General features: G+C 39.7%; 1 protein-coding gene across 2 annotated transcripts in view; it reads left to right on the top strand.

Annotated features, from left to right (window-relative positions):
* dcc (DCC netrin 1 receptor) overlaps positions 1-19,202 on the top strand; it is a 368,958-nt gene that overhangs the window by 252,365 nt on the left and 97,391 nt on the right. For both annotated transcript variants that reach the window (XM_086054077.1, XM_086054076.1), the window contains exons 17-21: positions 9,332-9,570; positions 10,899-11,037; positions 14,507-14,614; positions 15,156-15,350; positions 15,537-15,569. In XM_086054077.1, the coding sequence (XP_085910203.1) occupies positions 9,332-9,570; positions 10,899-11,037; positions 14,507-14,614; positions 15,156-15,350; positions 15,537-15,569 (714 nt within the window). The remainder of the gene's footprint in view (positions 1-9,331; positions 9,571-10,898; positions 11,038-14,506; positions 14,615-15,155; positions 15,351-15,536; positions 15,570-19,202) is intronic.

Here is a 19,202-nt window from a genome sequence, read left to right as displayed (position 1 = left end):
GTGTTCCGATAGTTTTACGTGAATTAGAAACGAGGAAAAGGAAAAAATGAGAAAATTGTTTTTTTGTCCATACAAACAAAGCAAGCGATAATAGAAAAATATGAAAAAGGGATGCGTTTGGTTGATCAAAGAATATGATTGTAATGTATCGACAGTCGGCACGTTATTAAATAAGTTCTTTACAAAACGCCAGGCAAAAACCACTTCTGAGAGAGAACATGAACCAAAGACGGCAAAAAGCGATGAGGACAGCAATTAAAAGTTAAGCGAACATCATTTTTATTCTTTATTCTAACCTTTGTTTTTTACATTATGCACAACTCTCATTTATTGTGAAATTGTAACATGTATTTGTTACATGTTTTGATGCATTTTTATGCTTTTTAAAACATTTATGTCTGAATATTGGGGGGCTTGGAATAGATTAGGGCATTTACATGGAAAACGCGTCTCTACTTACAACATTTTCTACATAAGAAATTTCTTCCAGAACCAATTAATTTCGTAAGTAGAGGTACCACTGTACGTGCATCTGACGCATATGCGCTTTGACGCAAATTACTTGGAAGGAGAAAACATTGAGCAGTGTTGGCATACCAAATTTGCTCTCAAAATGGGTGGGGAAAAATGCACAGCAAAATGAAAATCTGAATATGAAAAAAAAAAAAAAAGTTTAACATAATGGCAAGCCCTTCTGCCTTATTTGTTGGGCATCATTAAAGCATTTCAAGGCTTCAAATCGTCAGCGGCACTTCAATTCATTCCATGCAAACATCAACCAGGAATTTTCAAAGGGGACTGAACTTTGCAAACACAAGTTACTTACTTTGAAAGCGAAGGTCGAGCAGAAAAGTAGAGATATCTGTAGTTGTTCCCAAAATTTCTGAAACACTCGTCTCAACTTGCTTGGAACATTGCACGGGCTAAAAAGAAGAGGTGGGCATTTCGTCTGACTGACGGACCGGCCAGACCGGTCCGTTTTGCTGACGATAGACGGGAAACTTAAAAAAACAAAAGACAAGACCGAGCACAGACAGAAGTGGATTTTTTTCCGTTAGTGTAATCTTCACTAACCTGGTCGAGTCCCAACAGGCCTCACAGTCCATCATTGGACGCCCGTTTTGTTGACAAGAGACGGAAACGCGCCTGTTATTAAACTGTTTTGTGTGTTTGTTATGAGGCAGACGGTAGTCTTACTGGAGTAGATTGCGTTGACTGAATATGTACAGTAGGTGGGTGTATGCACCAAAGAAAGAATCATGAGTTAGGCTGTAGGGCAGCAACTAATGAGCTAAGAATAAAGTAGCTTTGAATCCAGAGACAGTTTTAAAGAGAAGTTCTTGTGGATTAAGTTTTAAATTTCTATTTTTATTTTTTTTTTTTTCCAGAAAGAGTAGAGTTAGGACGTTGTGAAACTGTATTTTGCAGTCAACCCCACACTCCATTTCAGGTGTCAGTCATGCACCAAAAGTTGTTTGCCAACCATTAAAAGACAGAAGAACAATAAAGATGACTGCGAAGAAGAAGAAGAGAGAAGTCAAAGAAACAACATTTATTTATTGTCACAGCAACTCTATTTCAGTTCACACAAGGGCTAGGAAGCATTTTAATCCACCAGGATTGTACCTTTGGCTACAATGTGACACGGGGTTAAGGTAAGCGAAAGTAAAACTTTTAAGACATCAAGCAGCAGCAGGCTCCCACTTAACAGTTCAACAAATTGGCAAATAAGTGTAAGCTGTGAAATGTATGTGTAAAGCTCTTTCAGCAGAAACCGTATAATGTAGAGTGCAATCCATTTACCATTTTAATCACATTGGTTCAGATAATCAATGGAATTTAATCAGTTGGACATTTTTTTTTCTGGATTGATGGACTGGCAGACCTTTGACGTTTACTGACTGAAGCGCTTTAAATAACATGACAGAATGACCGACAGACGAATACAGTTTGCTTCGGCTTGAAAAAATGATGGACTGAGGATAACAAATGGGTGTTACGGGGTAGGCTGGAAGTGGTAGGACCCAAGAGCAGATAGATGTTAAAGTAACAAACAAACTTTATTAAGAAAAGATTCAAAGTAACAAAGAAACTGAGGACCGGGCGTGGAAGCGGCTGAGCTCTCAAGACTTGAGGCTGTGAGACAACAAAAGAAGAAATTAGTCCAAATATGAAGCACTGGATTAACCCAGGAATTAGTCAATTAGTCAACAAAACGAAGCAATCAACTGAAAATCACTAGTGCACACTAAGAGGAACAACAAAGTACAACAGAGGAAAAAACACGACACGAGGAAACAACTCGAGATCTCGCTTAGTTAGCAGAGGGTGAATACAACCTGTTCCTTAGCAAGAGACAAGACCTTCTGGCGAGGAGTAGAGATTTGACCGGAGGCTAAATACTTGATGAGTGATGGAGAACAGGTATGAGTTCAGCACACCTGTGCACGCCCGGTCCTGAAAACAAAAACAGAAACCAGCACAGGAAAGGGAACTACAAATTCTTCAAAATAAAAGGGAACAGCAGACTACACACAACAATGGGTGCCCAGGCTGCTGACGGACGACGAATGATGGACAGGCAAACTTAAGTAAAATGATTGAAATGCCCACCTCTGACGAAAAGCCGTACGTCATGCAAAAGAGAGCTAGGGAGTGAGGGGCTGGAATGGGGGCAGTTTATGTGTGCCAATATGTATGATGTGGCTCTTTATCTTTCTCTGGTTGGCCACCCCTGCACTAGAGAATGAGGGCTTCCAATCAGAGCTGGTCTAAAATGGGAGACCTTTTATTAGGTCAACTGGTTAGCACGTCCACCTCACAGTTCAGAGGTTGTGGGTTCGATTCTGGACCCGGACCCTTGTGAGGATATGCGGTTAGGATAATGGGTGGATGGATATAAGTGTTGTTGCGATACCACTTTTTGGCCCCCGATACCGATTCCGCTACCTGGCTCTGCAGTATCGGCCGATGCGATACTGTACCAATACCTTGCCATTTGAAAAATCGAAATATAAGCGCAATTTTTTTGTAACGCTGAAGAATTGCATACTCACCTGGATGTAAAATTATTCATATTTAAATCATCACTTGTGAAGTAACGTATACACACAGAATACATGTGTTGAATAAACAGCCTATTTCCATAGCTCTTTGTGGTGGTGAGAGTGAGACATGGGCTGGATATTCATATGAATGTGCGTTTGTAAAAAAGTAAGTTGCAGCATTTGGACATCTAAAATATATTCAGTGATTCTAACAGACACCCCACAGTGTGACATCACATTTGTATGCTGCCTTAGGCCAGGCGGTCGAATGGGTGGAACAACAGAGGCAAAATAGTTGCTGAGTCTGTTATGAGCTTCTAAAAATGGCTAACACCAGTGCTGTTTATTGTTGCTCTAATCGGTCAACTAGATATTTTATTTTGTGATACTGGTGTATTTCAAACCCGGAGGCACAAACAAATAAGTTGTTTGAAAGAAGATGCGCACAATGGCTGTCAAATCTTCAATGTGACCACTTAACACCATCACAACATGAAAGGATATGCGTTGATCGCTTTATATCAATTACTGTTTTCTTTTTCATGTGCAGTGGGTCATAAAATTACATTTGATTGTAAATTCAAGACAGACACCAGTTTGCATACCCATTAAAGTTCCCATTGCCATTCAACATTAATCTGTTAATTATGTAGGTACACATATTTTATACGTTGATGAAACATAGAGCATTTTTCGTCAGTCTTGCACACATTTTCATTCAATCACAACTCTTTACACTCAGTCTAGTTGATGTTTTGCGGAGTAAAGTGTTGTAAACAAACACGTCTTTTGTTAGCAGTTAGCAAGCTAGCACTAGCTCGAAAAGCTTCGGTGGCGCGCAGAAAGACGAGTTTTTCCGGACACAAACCATTTCATGAATGACATTTTACACCATTAAAGTAGTGATCGACCTACTGTGTAAAGCAACATACATACCTTTGCCAACATAATACATACTGTAAATACAACATGGGATTCAAAGTAATTGCAAGACTCCAGGCTCATGATAGCATCAAAGTCCATGTGGCAACGTAATGGACAGGTCTCTAAAAGGAGCCTTTTTCACCAAACTAGACATAAGTAGACCGATGACCAATAACACTAACAATGAATAAGGCTTCTCTTTGTATTTTCCTTCCTTGAGTGGCTCTCAAATATGCTGCTGCGTACAAAGAATGATACCAGTATCGATAACCTACATCTACGCTTTATTTTTTAGTACTTGCAGATGCCGATACCAGTGTTTTAATGTTGTATGGGGACCCCCACAATACCAGTATTGGTATCGGAACAACACTTTTTCAATGCAGTGGGATTAAGATTCGATTTGATAAAGTACGGCTTAGTTTGAGAGGGTATGATACAATTAGTTTCTTGTTGAAACTAGACAATTGTTTTACAATGTGAATTAACTTGTCAGTGCTGTTAATGTGCTCTTTCCTTCAAATAGATGTATCAAAGAGTGGAAGCTGCTACATCTGCAGACATGTTTTATATTTCCCATTTACTTTAAGTGTATTTACTTTCCCAATACCTTTATATATTGTACATTTTAAATTGTGTTCATATTTAACAGCATAGGGCTCAAGTTGCATGACATTGGGGAGCAAAACGGGTTTGTCCAAGTGTTATCTTAAAATAGTCTATGACTAAAAAAAAAAATATATATAAAACACTGCAGCCAGGCAATTGCATACAAATAAACAAACAACTCAACAATACAGATGCACACGAGTCAAAGCAAAACAAGCAAGAAATTGTGTCATTGACATTCCCAAAATGCCAAAACTCGCCAGACCCTAATGCAAGAAGTCCTCCAACTCCACCACACCTTGCCCCGCTACTGTTGGCCTAAACAAAACATGTTTGCTTTGCATTTGCCTCTGATTCCTTATCTATGGCACTCTTGTGGCACACATTGTTACATGGGCGAGGTGAAGCTATCTGCCTGTGTGAGAGTGGCTAAGATTGAAGATTTTTGTCTAAGAACAGGAGTCATTTTGGAAAAGGCAGACTTTCCGCATCTGGCAGAAAAGGCTCCACAGCAGCGTGTCGATCTTTTTGACATCCATTAAATAGTTCAACTGATACTTAATGTTAGTATAAGCAGATGGAAAAACTGTCAAAGATTACCAAAGAACTTTTCATCTCTTACTCACAGACACACAAGCACAGTTTTAATATTGTCGTGTCGTTGGACGATCTGAAGCACTTTATAGTATCTGTGGATTTTTATTATCATTTATTTTTTCATAAGGACTTTAATAGGCCTTTTTTTTTTTTTTTTTTTGCAGTGGGATCCTCATTAATATACTGTCTTGTTCTCGCCTCACCACACACTCTCTACCGAGACACAGCTTTTTAAAAAGCGATGGCAGGGGAACAGGTGGGGAGGGACATTGAATGACCTGAGGGAATGCAGAGAAAAGAAAATGAAAAAACAAACAAGGAAATGCAAAGTTAAAATAGGAAGTGAGCAAAGATTGGGCCAAAAATGATGAATGTAAATTGAGTAGAGGCAGAGTAAATGAAGGAGTTGTGAGTGAGGGATGGGGAAGAAAATAGGGATGGTTGAAACAGGGAGAACAGGAATGGGGACAAGAGCAAGAGAAAGTGGTGTAGAGAATAATGAGAGATGTGGCAGAGGAAACGAGGAGTAGCAGGAGTAGTGCAGTGTTCATCTGTATTCTGTCCTGACTCGAGCTTTGTGTGGCTGAGTAACTAGTTTAACTGCTGTAGTATACCTCCTTAAGAGTCAGCTCTCACGTCCCGATTAAGGTTGGGCCACTTGGTTTAAAGCCTGGTCACAACATGACAAACATTATCACAAACATGATGCCATCTCCAAGATGCATTCATCATGACAATAGTTCACTTTCAACTGGTTTAGTTGAAACAAGTCAAATTAGTCTATTTTGCGCAGCGAGGATTCAATGGCCGTGGCGAGCACAGGGAGGAAAATGGTGAGGTGTTCTTGCTTAGGGGACAGATTTGAGTGAGGGACCAGGCTGTGAAGAGGCTTCCAAAGCGCAGCGAGTCACTATTTCTGTTCAAACATCATCCAGCGGGGGGGCGGACCAGCCTATAGACAATTATTATTTTTTTCCCCCCAGAAAAAAAGGTGGATGACAGAAGGTTACCCATGCTACAGACGGATGATGAATAACGGACGCTCAATTTTTAGTAACATGCCCAGCTCTTATTTTGTCTATAATGAATTTGATAACTTCATTGTTTTTCCATGTCCAATTAATAGCTTTAAAAACACATTTTTGCACTCGCTGTCGACTGACAATGACATCACGCATTAAGGGCTCAGGTAACAACCAATCACGGCTCAGCTTGTGAACGTTAGGTGATACGTGTTTTATGGTTGCCTTGAAATGGTTAAGTACTTTCTCTTGAATATAAATTCAGGACACGGCTAGTTTTCTGAGAATATATTGTTTTCAGCGCTGGGCAGTCTGTCCCTGGGCCGGACCGGTCGGACCCTCCAGCACAGCCGGATGCCCATTTTTCGGGTGGGGGCTGACAAATTTTAAAAAATGGCTGGACTAAGCATGGCCGGAAGTGGATTTTAGTCCGGTCCACTAATCAGCCCTCATGCGTGTGACGTGCTCGCGAGGCGGCCAAATTTAATCTCAGCCTACTCGGGGAAAGGCTTCTTTTTAGGCTTCTTTCTACTCCCGCGACGGCGAGAGTGACAACTGCTGCATTGATTCACATGACCGAACGCATTGTGCTGTTGGCGACAGGTCGGCAACACATGCCACGCACAGATCAGGAATTGTTGCTGCTCTGATCGGTCCATTATGTCACATGTTGCGATGACATACAGTTTCCCACACGGAGAGGAGGAGAGAGAGGATCCAGCACGCAGCATGTTGCTGCTGCAAAGCAAACTACCGGTAGTTTGGCAATAAAATTAAATGCATCGTCTAGTCATCTCTGTCCCTTTATGGTTGTAGCAGGCACGATATCCATTGTTGTCGCTGTCTTTTTGAAGCGACGCCCCCCCCACTTGGAACGTAACTGTTTCAAAACAACTTGTGTCCGGGAGTATATTAAGCTGCGCGCAGCACTCAAGTATGACGCTGGCACATCAAGGTGGAGTTCATGCACTTCATCTGGCGTCTTCCCTACTTCCGGAAATATGCCGTAGCAAACCTGCTGTGTATAGTGGTTTGCTGGTATACTTTTATTTTGAAGACCGTGAAGGAGGGAAAGTGTGCAAAATCAATAAGTACCTTGTTGACTACGACTTCTGGCCATCTGATGGACCCAAATAATTAGACAATACGACAAAACCAACCCCGGGGCTCGCAATGGAAGTAAGCAGACACAGTTGGGTAAGTAGTAAAGTACTAGTGGTGCATTTTGAGCAGGTTTGAATAGCAAATTAGCCAGCTAATAATCCTTAAAAAAATCATTTTATGAATAAGGGCGGGGGTCGCAGCCTGAAGGGTACCCAGGTCAAGGGTGGAGGGTCGCAGCCGGACCAGCAAAAAAGGGTCAAGATCCCAGCTCTGATTGTTTTGTATGCAGAGAAGCAAGCAGCATATAATGCAATGGCTTGAACATTCCAGTTGACAACATTGGTTTATTCATGTGGGATTTATGGACAGCCAGGTCCTATCCTGTCTCAATCATAAAAGCTAGACATTATCATTACGAAGTTCATTAATTGTCCAAAGCATAGTGCCTCTTTATTCACACACTTTTGCACATTTTTGTAAATAGGTAAGGATTCATCACAAGTTGTGGTCTGGAACAATGGAACCTGAAATAATATGCAGTGGTTTCTAAGCCAGGTGGTAAATTGGTCAGCTATGTAAAAAGTGTGCCTTTACAAACACAGTCTACAATGAGTTTAACAGAGAGACGTAATATACCAGCAAAAAAATGCAACTTTTTTTTTTTTCAATCAAAAGGCACGTGTCTTTCTTAACCAATTCAGCTCCGCTCTTGAATTATTGTGCTACAGAAGTGTTGCCCAAATAGTAGGCTGAATGTCCTCCTTCTCACATATTTTAAAACATTACTGTTGTTCTCAGCTACAGTATAAATCAGGACTCTTGGAATAACCCCGATTTCCAATTAAAATCTGTGAACCCGAACCAGCATTATCTTTCATAGCTCTTTTCTTTGTCTCTGACTGTGTTTCTGATTTCACTAGGTTTGACTGTCCATAGATCTGAGCTGAGCAGAGCTGGAATAAGCAGACCATTTGATATTTTATTCTCCACTATGCGGTGCTCATTCCAGCTCTATGATGACATCTGTCATAGCGTCTGTTTTATGTTCTGCTTCCTTCATGTGCTCATCAATGGCGCTTACTACTGGTTGAGAAGTCACATTTTTAACTCCTGTAAATTGTCAGCTTCTGAAGGTTTAAACTTCAAACGTTGAAGATAAAGAAAACATGTTTTTAAAATCTCATTAAAAGAACCTGAGAAAATACTTAATCTTAATTAAATGTTCCTGTATTTGATCCCCCCCATTAAAAAAAAGGGCTCATGTAGTTTGAGTGCACATGAAGGAAGCATGCTCTTTGACTGTCTGAAGACACAGATCCAAACAGATGGGTGTCATTGGCACAGATGGTTCTTGAATAAGAATTGTTATGATAGCTTGAAAACAACCTTGTGTAACAAAAACTTTTCATCGTTCATAACTAAGATAAAATCACCTTGTGAACAAGTGTTAAGCTTTAAACTTTCTTTTCAAAAGGTTATATTTCAAAGTTTGTCAAAGAAAGGCAAAGTCTAATTAAATGTTTTCTGATAATCTAGTCCTGCTGTTGTTTGCTACCACAGGAGCAGGCATAGAGCATATTATTTTTGATTCATATCATATTAACATCAAAAAAAAAAAATGGGGATGTAAACCAGCACTCAATGATCTGATGAGTAAATTGTCTTTTGAACGTTAAACTCTACACTGTTGATTTGTGTCTTCAGTATGTCTTCACTAATCGTGGCAATTATTTTCTCCAACTGCCTTCTTATTATTGTCTTATTCTCTCCATTATTGTTTCTCTCCCCTTTCCCGTTCTCATTCATCCACATCTCACATCCTTTTCTTTTTCTTTAACTAACACCCGTACCTACCGCATGTTCCTTCCAAATAATTATGTATTTCATTTTATGCCATATGCGCTTGATAACAAAATACATGAATATCTTTCTGTCTCACTCATACAAATCATTGTCACACATTAATTACACTGCATATGTCCTCAATGTACTTCCAACACCCCGGTCATATTATCAACCCCACATCAGACCCCATTGACCCATCTGAGGATGACCTTTTCCATCTCTTTGATAAATACCCCACTCCCATGCCAGACACCAGCACACCCATGATACCCCCTGTTGGGGTCCAAGCTGTGGCTCTTTCCTCGGACTCAGTCCGCGTTTCGTGGGCTGACAATTCCATGACCAAGAATCAGAAGTCATCTGAGGTCCGCTACTATTCCGTCAAGTGGAAGACCAGCTACTCCACCAGCGGCAAGTACAAGGTAAACACAGACAGTTAAAGTGCAGAAATTCACCATTACTTATAGGGTAAGATTTTTACAAACTTGAGTTGGAATGATCAAAACAGACTTGTAATGACACTAGACTTGGCAGAGCAGAAAACCCTCATGTGATGTATGAAACATTCTCATCCATATTTCACACCTTCTGCCAAGGGACTGATCATTGCCGAGCCGAACTGGTATTATTCATGCTTTCTGCAAGCGCCTGTGTGCCAAAAAGAGAGCATAGTTGTCCATATGCTTTGTTTATAGTATGCTCACATTCTGTTATTGATTACTAATGGACGGAAAACATTTGTCATACTGATACCACCTTGTGGGCTCCCTTATACAAACCAAAGCCTTTGTATCCTCGTCACTTGCACACCAATGTATGTGCAAGCAGCACCACTAAACAGGTGCTATTGGTGCTGCTACAGTATGTGTCCCTTCTGTAAGACGTCTTTGAAATCGTAATATACAACTGTAACGAGCACACCTGTGCTCACTATCCGCTATCCTCGCGCCTGTCCGTGTCACAACAACATAAAACACAGAATCGTTCATGTCATGACATGCTTCATTTTCTGGCATTATTGCTTTCACAGTATACTGTTTTCCAGTCCTGTCAATATTGACTTGGAAAAAAAACCAACACATTAATTTCTCAAATGTGGGGAAAACAACCAATAAAACCTGTTATGAATACAAAACAGTGAAGAAAGATAGATCATTGCCGCTGTCACGTTCATTCAAGTAGGATGACTCAATGTCTACATTACACTCTCAACTACTGTCATGTTGATGTGTGACATGTTGATGCACAAATCTGGAACAAAGCATAAATTGTGTATTGGCTTTTTACATTTTCTTATTTAATGAAGACATTTTGGTTGTCCGTCTCTACTCAAGGCAACAGTACACAATGAATATCAAGTGAATCTGTGTGAGGAATTCAAAAGAACCTTTTGCAAAGCACAAGCACAAAATATGGTTTGCAAGATAGCAAACTGTCCATGATTTGCTTTCAACTCTGGTAACAATTTTGACTTGGAAATTCTGCATTCTAAACATTCTAATTTATATGGCCATTTGTAGCATCGTGAAAACAACAAATCTAATGGTGGCCTCAGACGTCTGCACAGTACTTAATCATCTCATCTGTATTCATCTAAAAAGACACTCAGTGCCTTGCTGTTATTTTTGACCAGTCATAAATATTTGAGCAATAAATAGGAGACAGACAGGAGCCAGTTGGGTGATGTCCCCCTTCCTTCAGGTATGTTGTAAAACTGCAATTGCTAAGCACCGTTACCTTTGATGTCCAGTCTGCAGACACCACCGCCCTCAGCCATACTGTCACTGGCCTCAAACCAAACACTATGTACGAGTTTGCTGTGATGGTGACCAAAGGTCGGAAATCCAGTACTTGGAGTATGACAGCGCATGCCACCACCTATGAAGCAGGTACATTACACATATGCATGCATGCACCCATATATATATATATATATATATATATATATACGTTTATTTCCTTGTGAATATTTTTTTTTCCTCCATAAGAAGGCTAACAATCAATGTGTCCCTTTCACGGCGAGAGTAAGATTTAAAATTATTGTGTGTATGGGTAGGAGCATTGATTTTGACTATATACTTGAAAACAGTTCCCCTCAAATAACGGTTTGGGTGTTTCCATAACATTCATGAACAATCATGATATTTAAGTACAAATTAGTGTGAACTCTGTTTTTAAAAAAAAAATGCATCCACCTTGGTCCATTACAATTTTTAGTCCCTTTATTGTCATTTGGAATGTACCCATATTTCAATGAAATGAAGAACGCTGAGGGAATAAGACCTCCAGGATTCCCTATCGAAGATTTTATCTGAAAATTGTTATCATTCTGCACCTTCAGGAAGTGTTCTTACCGTCATTCAAATGTTTAACTTGCCCCCACCCTGTGTTTACCCCCTGAAAAGTGATTAGTTGTAATAAGGATTAACAGAAACCATGAATTTGGTGTTCCCCATACCACCCTGCAGCAACAACATGGCAATTGTCTACAACAATGAAACACAGAACTGACTGAAATCAAAATGTCAAGGTATCCCTTTCAGTGTGTTTACAATCATGTTTGTTGGATTTGTCACCCAATTAAGCGTGAACAGCATTACCCTGTCAGTTCCCTTGGGGTGTGCTGGAATACATTGACATTCAGAAGGAGCAGACGGACGCAGTGCATTCACTCCCTGCAGTGGCCCACCGACTCTGCACATACTCTTCCAAAACACACACACTGGTCACATCTTTGCAACAAAATAGGAAATACTGCATCTTTTTGCATCTCATTTCATGTGTTCATAATTGTTATTAGTGTGTGATCAAATTTATGATAGTAGTCTGCCATGATTATCACAAATAATAAAACATTCATTCCTGTGATAACTTGCTAATGTTGCGATGGTGATGACTTTGCTTTCACATTACTGTAGAGTTAGCTTCTCATTTTCTAAAAAGGCCTGGGTCCCACATTTCATTGACGATGCCATAAAATTGGGACCCTATTAATCTGTCAGTGCTGTTTTCTGCTACCTTTGCCACATATACAGTACAATACAGAAGAAAGTGACATTCGGCTCATCACAACAGGGGTCGCCACAGCGAGTCACTCGTATGATGTGTTTGGCACAGTTTTTTCGCCGGGTGTGCACCTTGACGCAACTCCCCCTTTTTGAATCCAAGCTCTGGACAGGCAGTAGCTCGATATTGGAGAACTGACTGGTAATCAAAACTGTGCCATCTAAATGAAAGGCAGAAGCATATTATACCAGATTACATCTACCAGAGCGCCACATACACAATATGGTACAATATTATTATTAATACAACTTTGCTCAAACAACTTTATACTAGTGTACTGTAGCTTGATCACATCTGTGAGTTAAAAATTACCAGACAAAATTATGATCTCACTTTCGCTACAGGAATGTATTAGGTCAAATAATGTAAAGAATCTGCGGTGTTAATATTCAGTATATAAAATGTATACATTATATATATGTATATATAGGCGGCACGGTGGTCGACTGGTTAGCACGTCCGCCTCACAGTTCAGAGGTCGTGGGTTCGATCCCCGCCCCGGCCTCCCTGTGTGGAGTTTGCATGTTCTCCCCGTGCCTGCGTGGGGTTTCTCCGGGTACTCCGGTTTCTTCCCACATTCCAAAAACATGCATGGTAAGTTGATTGGACTCTCTAAATTGCCCAAAGGTGTGATTGTGAGTGCGGATGTTTGTCTTTGTGTGCCCTGCGATTGGCTGGCAACCAATTCAGGGTGTCCCCTGCCTACTGCCCAAAGACTGCTGGGATAGGCTCCAGCACGCACCCTTGTGAGGATAAGCGTTATAGATAATGGATGGATATATATATATATATATATATATATATATATATATATATATATATATATATATATATTTATATATATATATATATATATATATATATATATATATAGAGAGAGAGAGAGAGAGAGAGAGAGAGATACACACATATATAGATATATATAGGCAGGGCTTGTTTAGATTATTAACTTTATACACTGCACAGAACAAAAGGCAACAACATTTTTTTTCTAAAACACTTTGTAAGAACATTGCCTGAGCAAAGGGCATGTTTGACTATACAGTATCAAGACGTAATTTCACTTGGCCCTTATTCAGTGTCATAAAATATGAATATGAATACAGTATATGCACCCATTAAAAATGCCTTGGTCTGCCACCTTCATGCTGTATGATTGCTGACATGCTAATGTGACTTAGTGTTCAGTGCAGTGTGATCGGGTTATTGACCTCATTTCATTGTGGTGCCATCTTTGTGATTCTGCTGGCCAGCATATGTGAAAGCCTAATGAGCATGTTGTGACCATTCACACTGTTCATCCATCCATCCATTGTCTATACCGCTTATCCTCACAAGACTTTTGATGAATTCTGACATGCAGTATTCTACGTAGAAAAAAGATCCATTTTTTATTACTTGTTCTCTGCTGTTTCAGTTGTTTGTGTTGTGTATCCTGGAATCGGATATTGCCATATAGAAACATAATACAATTTATTTAGGCTGATCAACTGCTTGATGCTTGACTTAGGACAGACCTATATGATGCATGATATCACTTTCCCTACTGAACATCTGCAACAACTCATATTGTTCCAGTTGGTTAAACGTTCAATATCAAGCAACAACAACACTATGGTAAAAATCCAACACTGCTGGAACAGCTACAGTACCTACTACATACTTTGGTGGTTACAGCATTTTACTGTGACAACTGGTAACCCATTCAAAACTAAGTGAAAAAGCATCTTGTTTCTGATCTAAGCTCAGCAAGCACCGTTTTTGTTTATTTTTTAATGTATTTGGAACCTGAAAACATGTTTGTAGACGTGCATGACATAATACTTAGATGCGTCATAGTCATAGGCTGTTGTTGCTGAGTGTTTAAAGATTTCAGTGTCTTGATAATTTCAAATCAAGAGATTTTTATTGTTAATGTATTTTTTATTCTGGTGTAATTTCTTAGATCTCCCGAATAGTTCACTTTTATTTATTTTTTTCTAAAGAATATACCGTTTACTTGTCATCTTTTCAAAATAAACATATTAGAAAAAAAATCTGTCTTTTTTTTGTACCGAAAATATACCGAACCGAAGTTTCCAAGAAACCGAACCAAACCAAAATGTGATTTAGCGTACCGTTACACCCCTAGTAATTATTGATATGATCACGTGAATGCCCCTAAATTGTAAACTATTCCATCAATTTCAGTTATCTTATTCTAATCAAATTTCAGCTGAAGCATGGAATTTATGAGAGTGAAACATGTTTTATCTTGCTTGATTTCATAATTTGTTCATGCTTTGTTGGCAGCTCCAAGCTCTGCTCCCAAAGACTTGACAGTGATCAGTCGGGAGGGACGGCCCCGAGCCATTTTAATCAGCTGGCAACCACCGATGGAGGCAAACGGACGGATCACAGGTGAGTGTTCAAGATAATGTTAGAAATAGTTATTATGTCTACTTGGTGGGGTTATTATGATTTTGATTAACCCACTGAATGTTAAGATATGACATATAGTACTTCTCATTAAATCAACACTATTAGAGAGTACAAGTGTTCAGTGTGAATAGGGTGTATATACAGTACACGCACGCGCACACACACACATATTTCCTCTGGACAATCGTGTCTGTTTTAACGAGCTCTGCTGCAATTTTCCAATGAATGAATCAAACACTGTCTCCAGAAATTGCAGAACTGTACCGCAAAATGATTGCCATTTATACATCACGGGTAGATTTAGTTGCTTTGTTTTTTTTAATGTATTATGCCTCAAATTGTACACATTCGATTTCAATTCTTAGTTTAAATAATATCGTATGTCTCACTGGAAAAATGTGATTTTGAATATCATTTTAAATTACATATACTGTACACGATATTACACATTGACACACTAGCTTGTGAACCACTTGTTATGTTATACGTTTCATAAACATTTTTTATTCACCCATTGCAGGTTATATCCTGTATTATACCCTGGACAAAAACATGCCAATAGATGACTGGGTAATGGAAACGATCAGTGGCGACCGGCTGACCCATCAGGTTGTTGATCTAAACCTTGACACGGTGTATTACTTCCGGATCCAAGCTAAGAACGCCAAAGGAGTTGGTCCGCTGTCCGAACCTGTCCACTTTAGAACAGCCAAAGGTATGTCAGAATAGAAGCTATGACGGTCCATACAAAAGAAAAGAAAATAAAACATTTTTTTTCCATTACACAGTGCACAACAAAACTGCAGAAAATAGGTGGAATGTGTGCAAGGACAAAACTTTACCTATGAATGTGCTCCGGTCTTTAATTATTTGGTTAAAATACTATTTGTTTATCTTTCAGTGGAGCATCCAGACAAGATGGCTAATGATCAAGGTAGGTGGATTTGGAAAATGACTACAGCAGAAAACAGGAGGGATACGGCTCGGAAAGTAGATGAAGTAGATGAATCATTTGAGAAAATGAAAGTTGAAGAGGAAACCTTGCATAGGGAAATGTTTTTTCTTCTAACACAGAGGAATAAAAAACGAGTAGATGGAGAACCTTTGTCATTATTAATGCCGACATATGGGAGACAATTGAAGAGAGCTGAAATTAGCTCAATCTTAATAGATGCTCTGCTCTCGGGTTCTCTTCATCAGCCCCAGAAAACTGAAAGCAAATTGGGTTGTGCTGCTAGTGAGGGAGCTTCGTCGGTGTTGCAACACTAAACTTTTAAGTTTCCCACTGGACTAACTTCAAAAACATAACAGACACTGTAGTATATTTTCATGTGTGATGTTATGTGGAATTACCATCTTGTACAAATTATGAACCATATGAAACATTTGATTAATTAAGCCTTTTATGAAATTGGGACCTATACATCAGGCTAGACAAAATAAAAAAAATGTCTGTCAGGATATAGGCCATTTTACACCACGATAACAATAGGCCAGCATATATATATTTTCAGTTATTCTATCAAAGCTTATACATCCCAGTATGACTGCTTACCTTTTCTCAATTTATTTTGAAGTAACATTAAACAGACCTGATGCATGAGAAATGCATCCAGTAGTGCTGCAATATAAAATCATCATATCTTCGCTGTCATGTGAAAAACACTTATGTCCATTTTATTCAAGTTTCTTATTTTTACGTGAATGGTTTTTCCGCGTTACAGACATCGCATTAATGTGAAAATTAAAAAAAAAATCCAAAATTGGATGTAAGTGTTTTTCACAGGACAGCGACGATATGTAAACGAAAGAGACACGGTTATCTACATATTTTTGTCAAAATAAACATATGTCTAAATAAGAGGCATAAAAAAATAGCTTGCAGGCAGAAATTGATTTAAAAAAAAAAAAAAGATGAGATCAACTAATGTGATTTTTTTTTAATTGCGTAGATCTCACATGTAAGAATCAAAACTCAGGAGTGTATTGTGAAAAAAAAACCTTATTAGTGATATTACAAGTATATATTTAATGTATTATACTTTTAATCTTCCAGGCCACTCCTCACAGGTGACATACAGTGCGCCGTAACATAATCAAAACATTTCCGGTCATGTTTAGCTATGTGTGAAGCATTATTATAGATGATTTTCTCTCCGGACACTTTAAAGACCAAATGTGAAGTAAACTTGGCCAACCATCTTTAGTTAGTAATACTAAGGGCTAAAACCATTTCAAGCATACTTTTGTTAGTTTTTGTGACGCAACCCACCCAGATTCATAATTAGACACATAGCAACAGGTTTAACAACGAAATGCAAATGTTCGGCAATCTCCGGTAATCTTCGGCGAGTGACGTCACTTGAAGAGATCAAGTCGAAAGTAACCCATTGTACTGCATTGTTGCTTGTCCCTTTAATTGCTCTTTGTCGTTGTTGTCGCGTTTTTCGGCGAAATGCCTCAGCGCTGTGTTGCGATGCATTGTTCACGTTCAGGCCAACGCTCAAAACCAAACGTCTCATTTATAGCTCCCGACTGGCTGCAAAAAATTGTAAATTTATATACCTAATATAAAGGTAGAGAGCTGTATTTGAACCCGTGACACAAAGGCAGCAGCGCACGATCGGAGCTAACTCTCTACCCACCAGGGGTGTCAAAGTCAAATGGATGGAGGGCCAAAAAAAAAAATTTGCGACAAGCCGAGGGCCGGACTGATAGAATGTTCATTGAAATGTTTAAAAATGTCCAGATTGGATCGGGTCCTTCGTGCCGTTGATGATGTCATGCTTTATATTTCTGTAAAATATTTCTTTGCCTCTGTTTGTCACCCCCCTGGTTGTTGTGTTTTTATGTTCGGAGTTACTAAACAAAAAATAATATAAAGTACATTAGTGCTACTTTTGCGAGGAAGCTCGTACGTCACTTCCGCTTATGAACCGAGAAGAAGCTGCTGCCCGTCTTCTGAAACAAGATCAGCGGAACGTTTGCGTTCCTTCGGCTGCAAGATTGTATGAACTGTGCGTAATGTGAAGGAAAATGGAGAGGATCATATGATTGGTATGATCTCTCCAGCTGACTCTATTTTAGAGTGGCAAGGTATGGATGTGGTGCTCCTGTCAGAGAACACAGGCCCGTATTCCAATTAACACGTCTATTTATTGTGGTCTGCATCATCCAATGCGCATCCATTGGTTAACAATATGCCTAAAAATTACAATTCACTGTATTAAGCAATTAAACAGCCAAACAATACATACAATACACATTCACACGATTCATCACTAGAATAGTTAGCATACTAGCCGAAATAACGAACTAGTGTTCATCAACATGACATCACTCACGAGAACATCCATCCATCCATCCATTATCTATACCGCTTGTCCTCACAATGGTCGCGGGCATGCTGGAGCCTATCCCAGGTGTCTTCGGGCAGTAGGCGCGGGACACCCTGAATCGGTTGCCAATCGCGGGGCACACAGAGACAAACAAACATCCGCACTCACAATCACACCTAGGGGCAATTTAGAGTGTCCAATCAACCTACCAAGCATGTTTTTGGAATGTGGGAGGAAACCGGAGTACCCGGAGAAAACCCACGCAGGCACGGGGAGAACATGCAAACTCCACACAGGGAGGCCGGAGCCGGGATCGAACCCACAACCTCTGAACTGTGAGGCGGACGTGCTAACCAGTCGACCACCGTGCCACCTCACGAGAACATATCTATGCTATTATGTACAGCAGTTACTTGACACGAACTTAAATGATTAAACTCACCTTTTAACATTTACACACAACCACAAACGTGGTGAAACACGGGCAATCTGCAACTACTGAGTTTGCTGGCACGAACAAACTACGAGCTGTGTCGAAGGAGGAAAAAGAAAAAACGAGTCACTATCAACACTTAGCGCTCGAGGAGCATTCAACGCCTGCTCACAATGTGGGACATCTCAACACTACGTCAAAACTCAATGAATTTATCAAATGCCAACAATTACTAATATAAAGGTTTACTAACATGAAGTATTTCATAATAAAGCGTGTTTTACTTTGAATAACTTTTCACCACAATCCGATTCTGAAAGCCACGAAACAGTGCCATGAAGTCTTCAGTAGGCACGTAGACGACCGAAGGACGATTCTCGCTAAAGTAGCGGTGATGTTTGTTATTTTATTTTATATTTAGCAAACACAACAGCCAAGCAGTGGCAAACATAGATGTAAAGAAATATATTACAGAAATACTGTCGTGTAACAAATTGGGTTATCTGTGTTATGGTCGAATTTGTGTTTTGCCGGGTTGTGTTGTTTCCGAGGTTAGTGAATGCATCGCGCGGCTCGCTGGCTGGGAGGGGATGAAAGCAAGAGGAGCGGAGGAGAAGGGCCGTTGCACTTTTTTGACTGAACGGTTTTCGTACTGCATTGGCGTCAGCTGCGGCCCACAGTTGCCGGTTGGACTAATAAAAACGTGGTAATTAAACTACGTCTGTGTTCTTGGAAGATGCTACAATATATTTTAAAGCGTGGTGTCATCGGCAGGCGCGAAGACCCGATCACATCT

The sequence above is a fragment of the Filicampus tigris genome, chromosome 15, assembly GCF_054856515.1.
Source record: "Filicampus tigris isolate MCC_2025a chromosome 15, RoL_Ftig_1.0, whole genome shotgun sequence".
NCBI lineage: Eukaryota > Metazoa > Chordata > Actinopteri > Syngnathiformes > Syngnathidae > Filicampus > Filicampus tigris.
The sequence above is the reverse complement of the archived record's forward strand: the minus strand, read 5'-3'. Positions and strand labels throughout refer to the sequence as shown.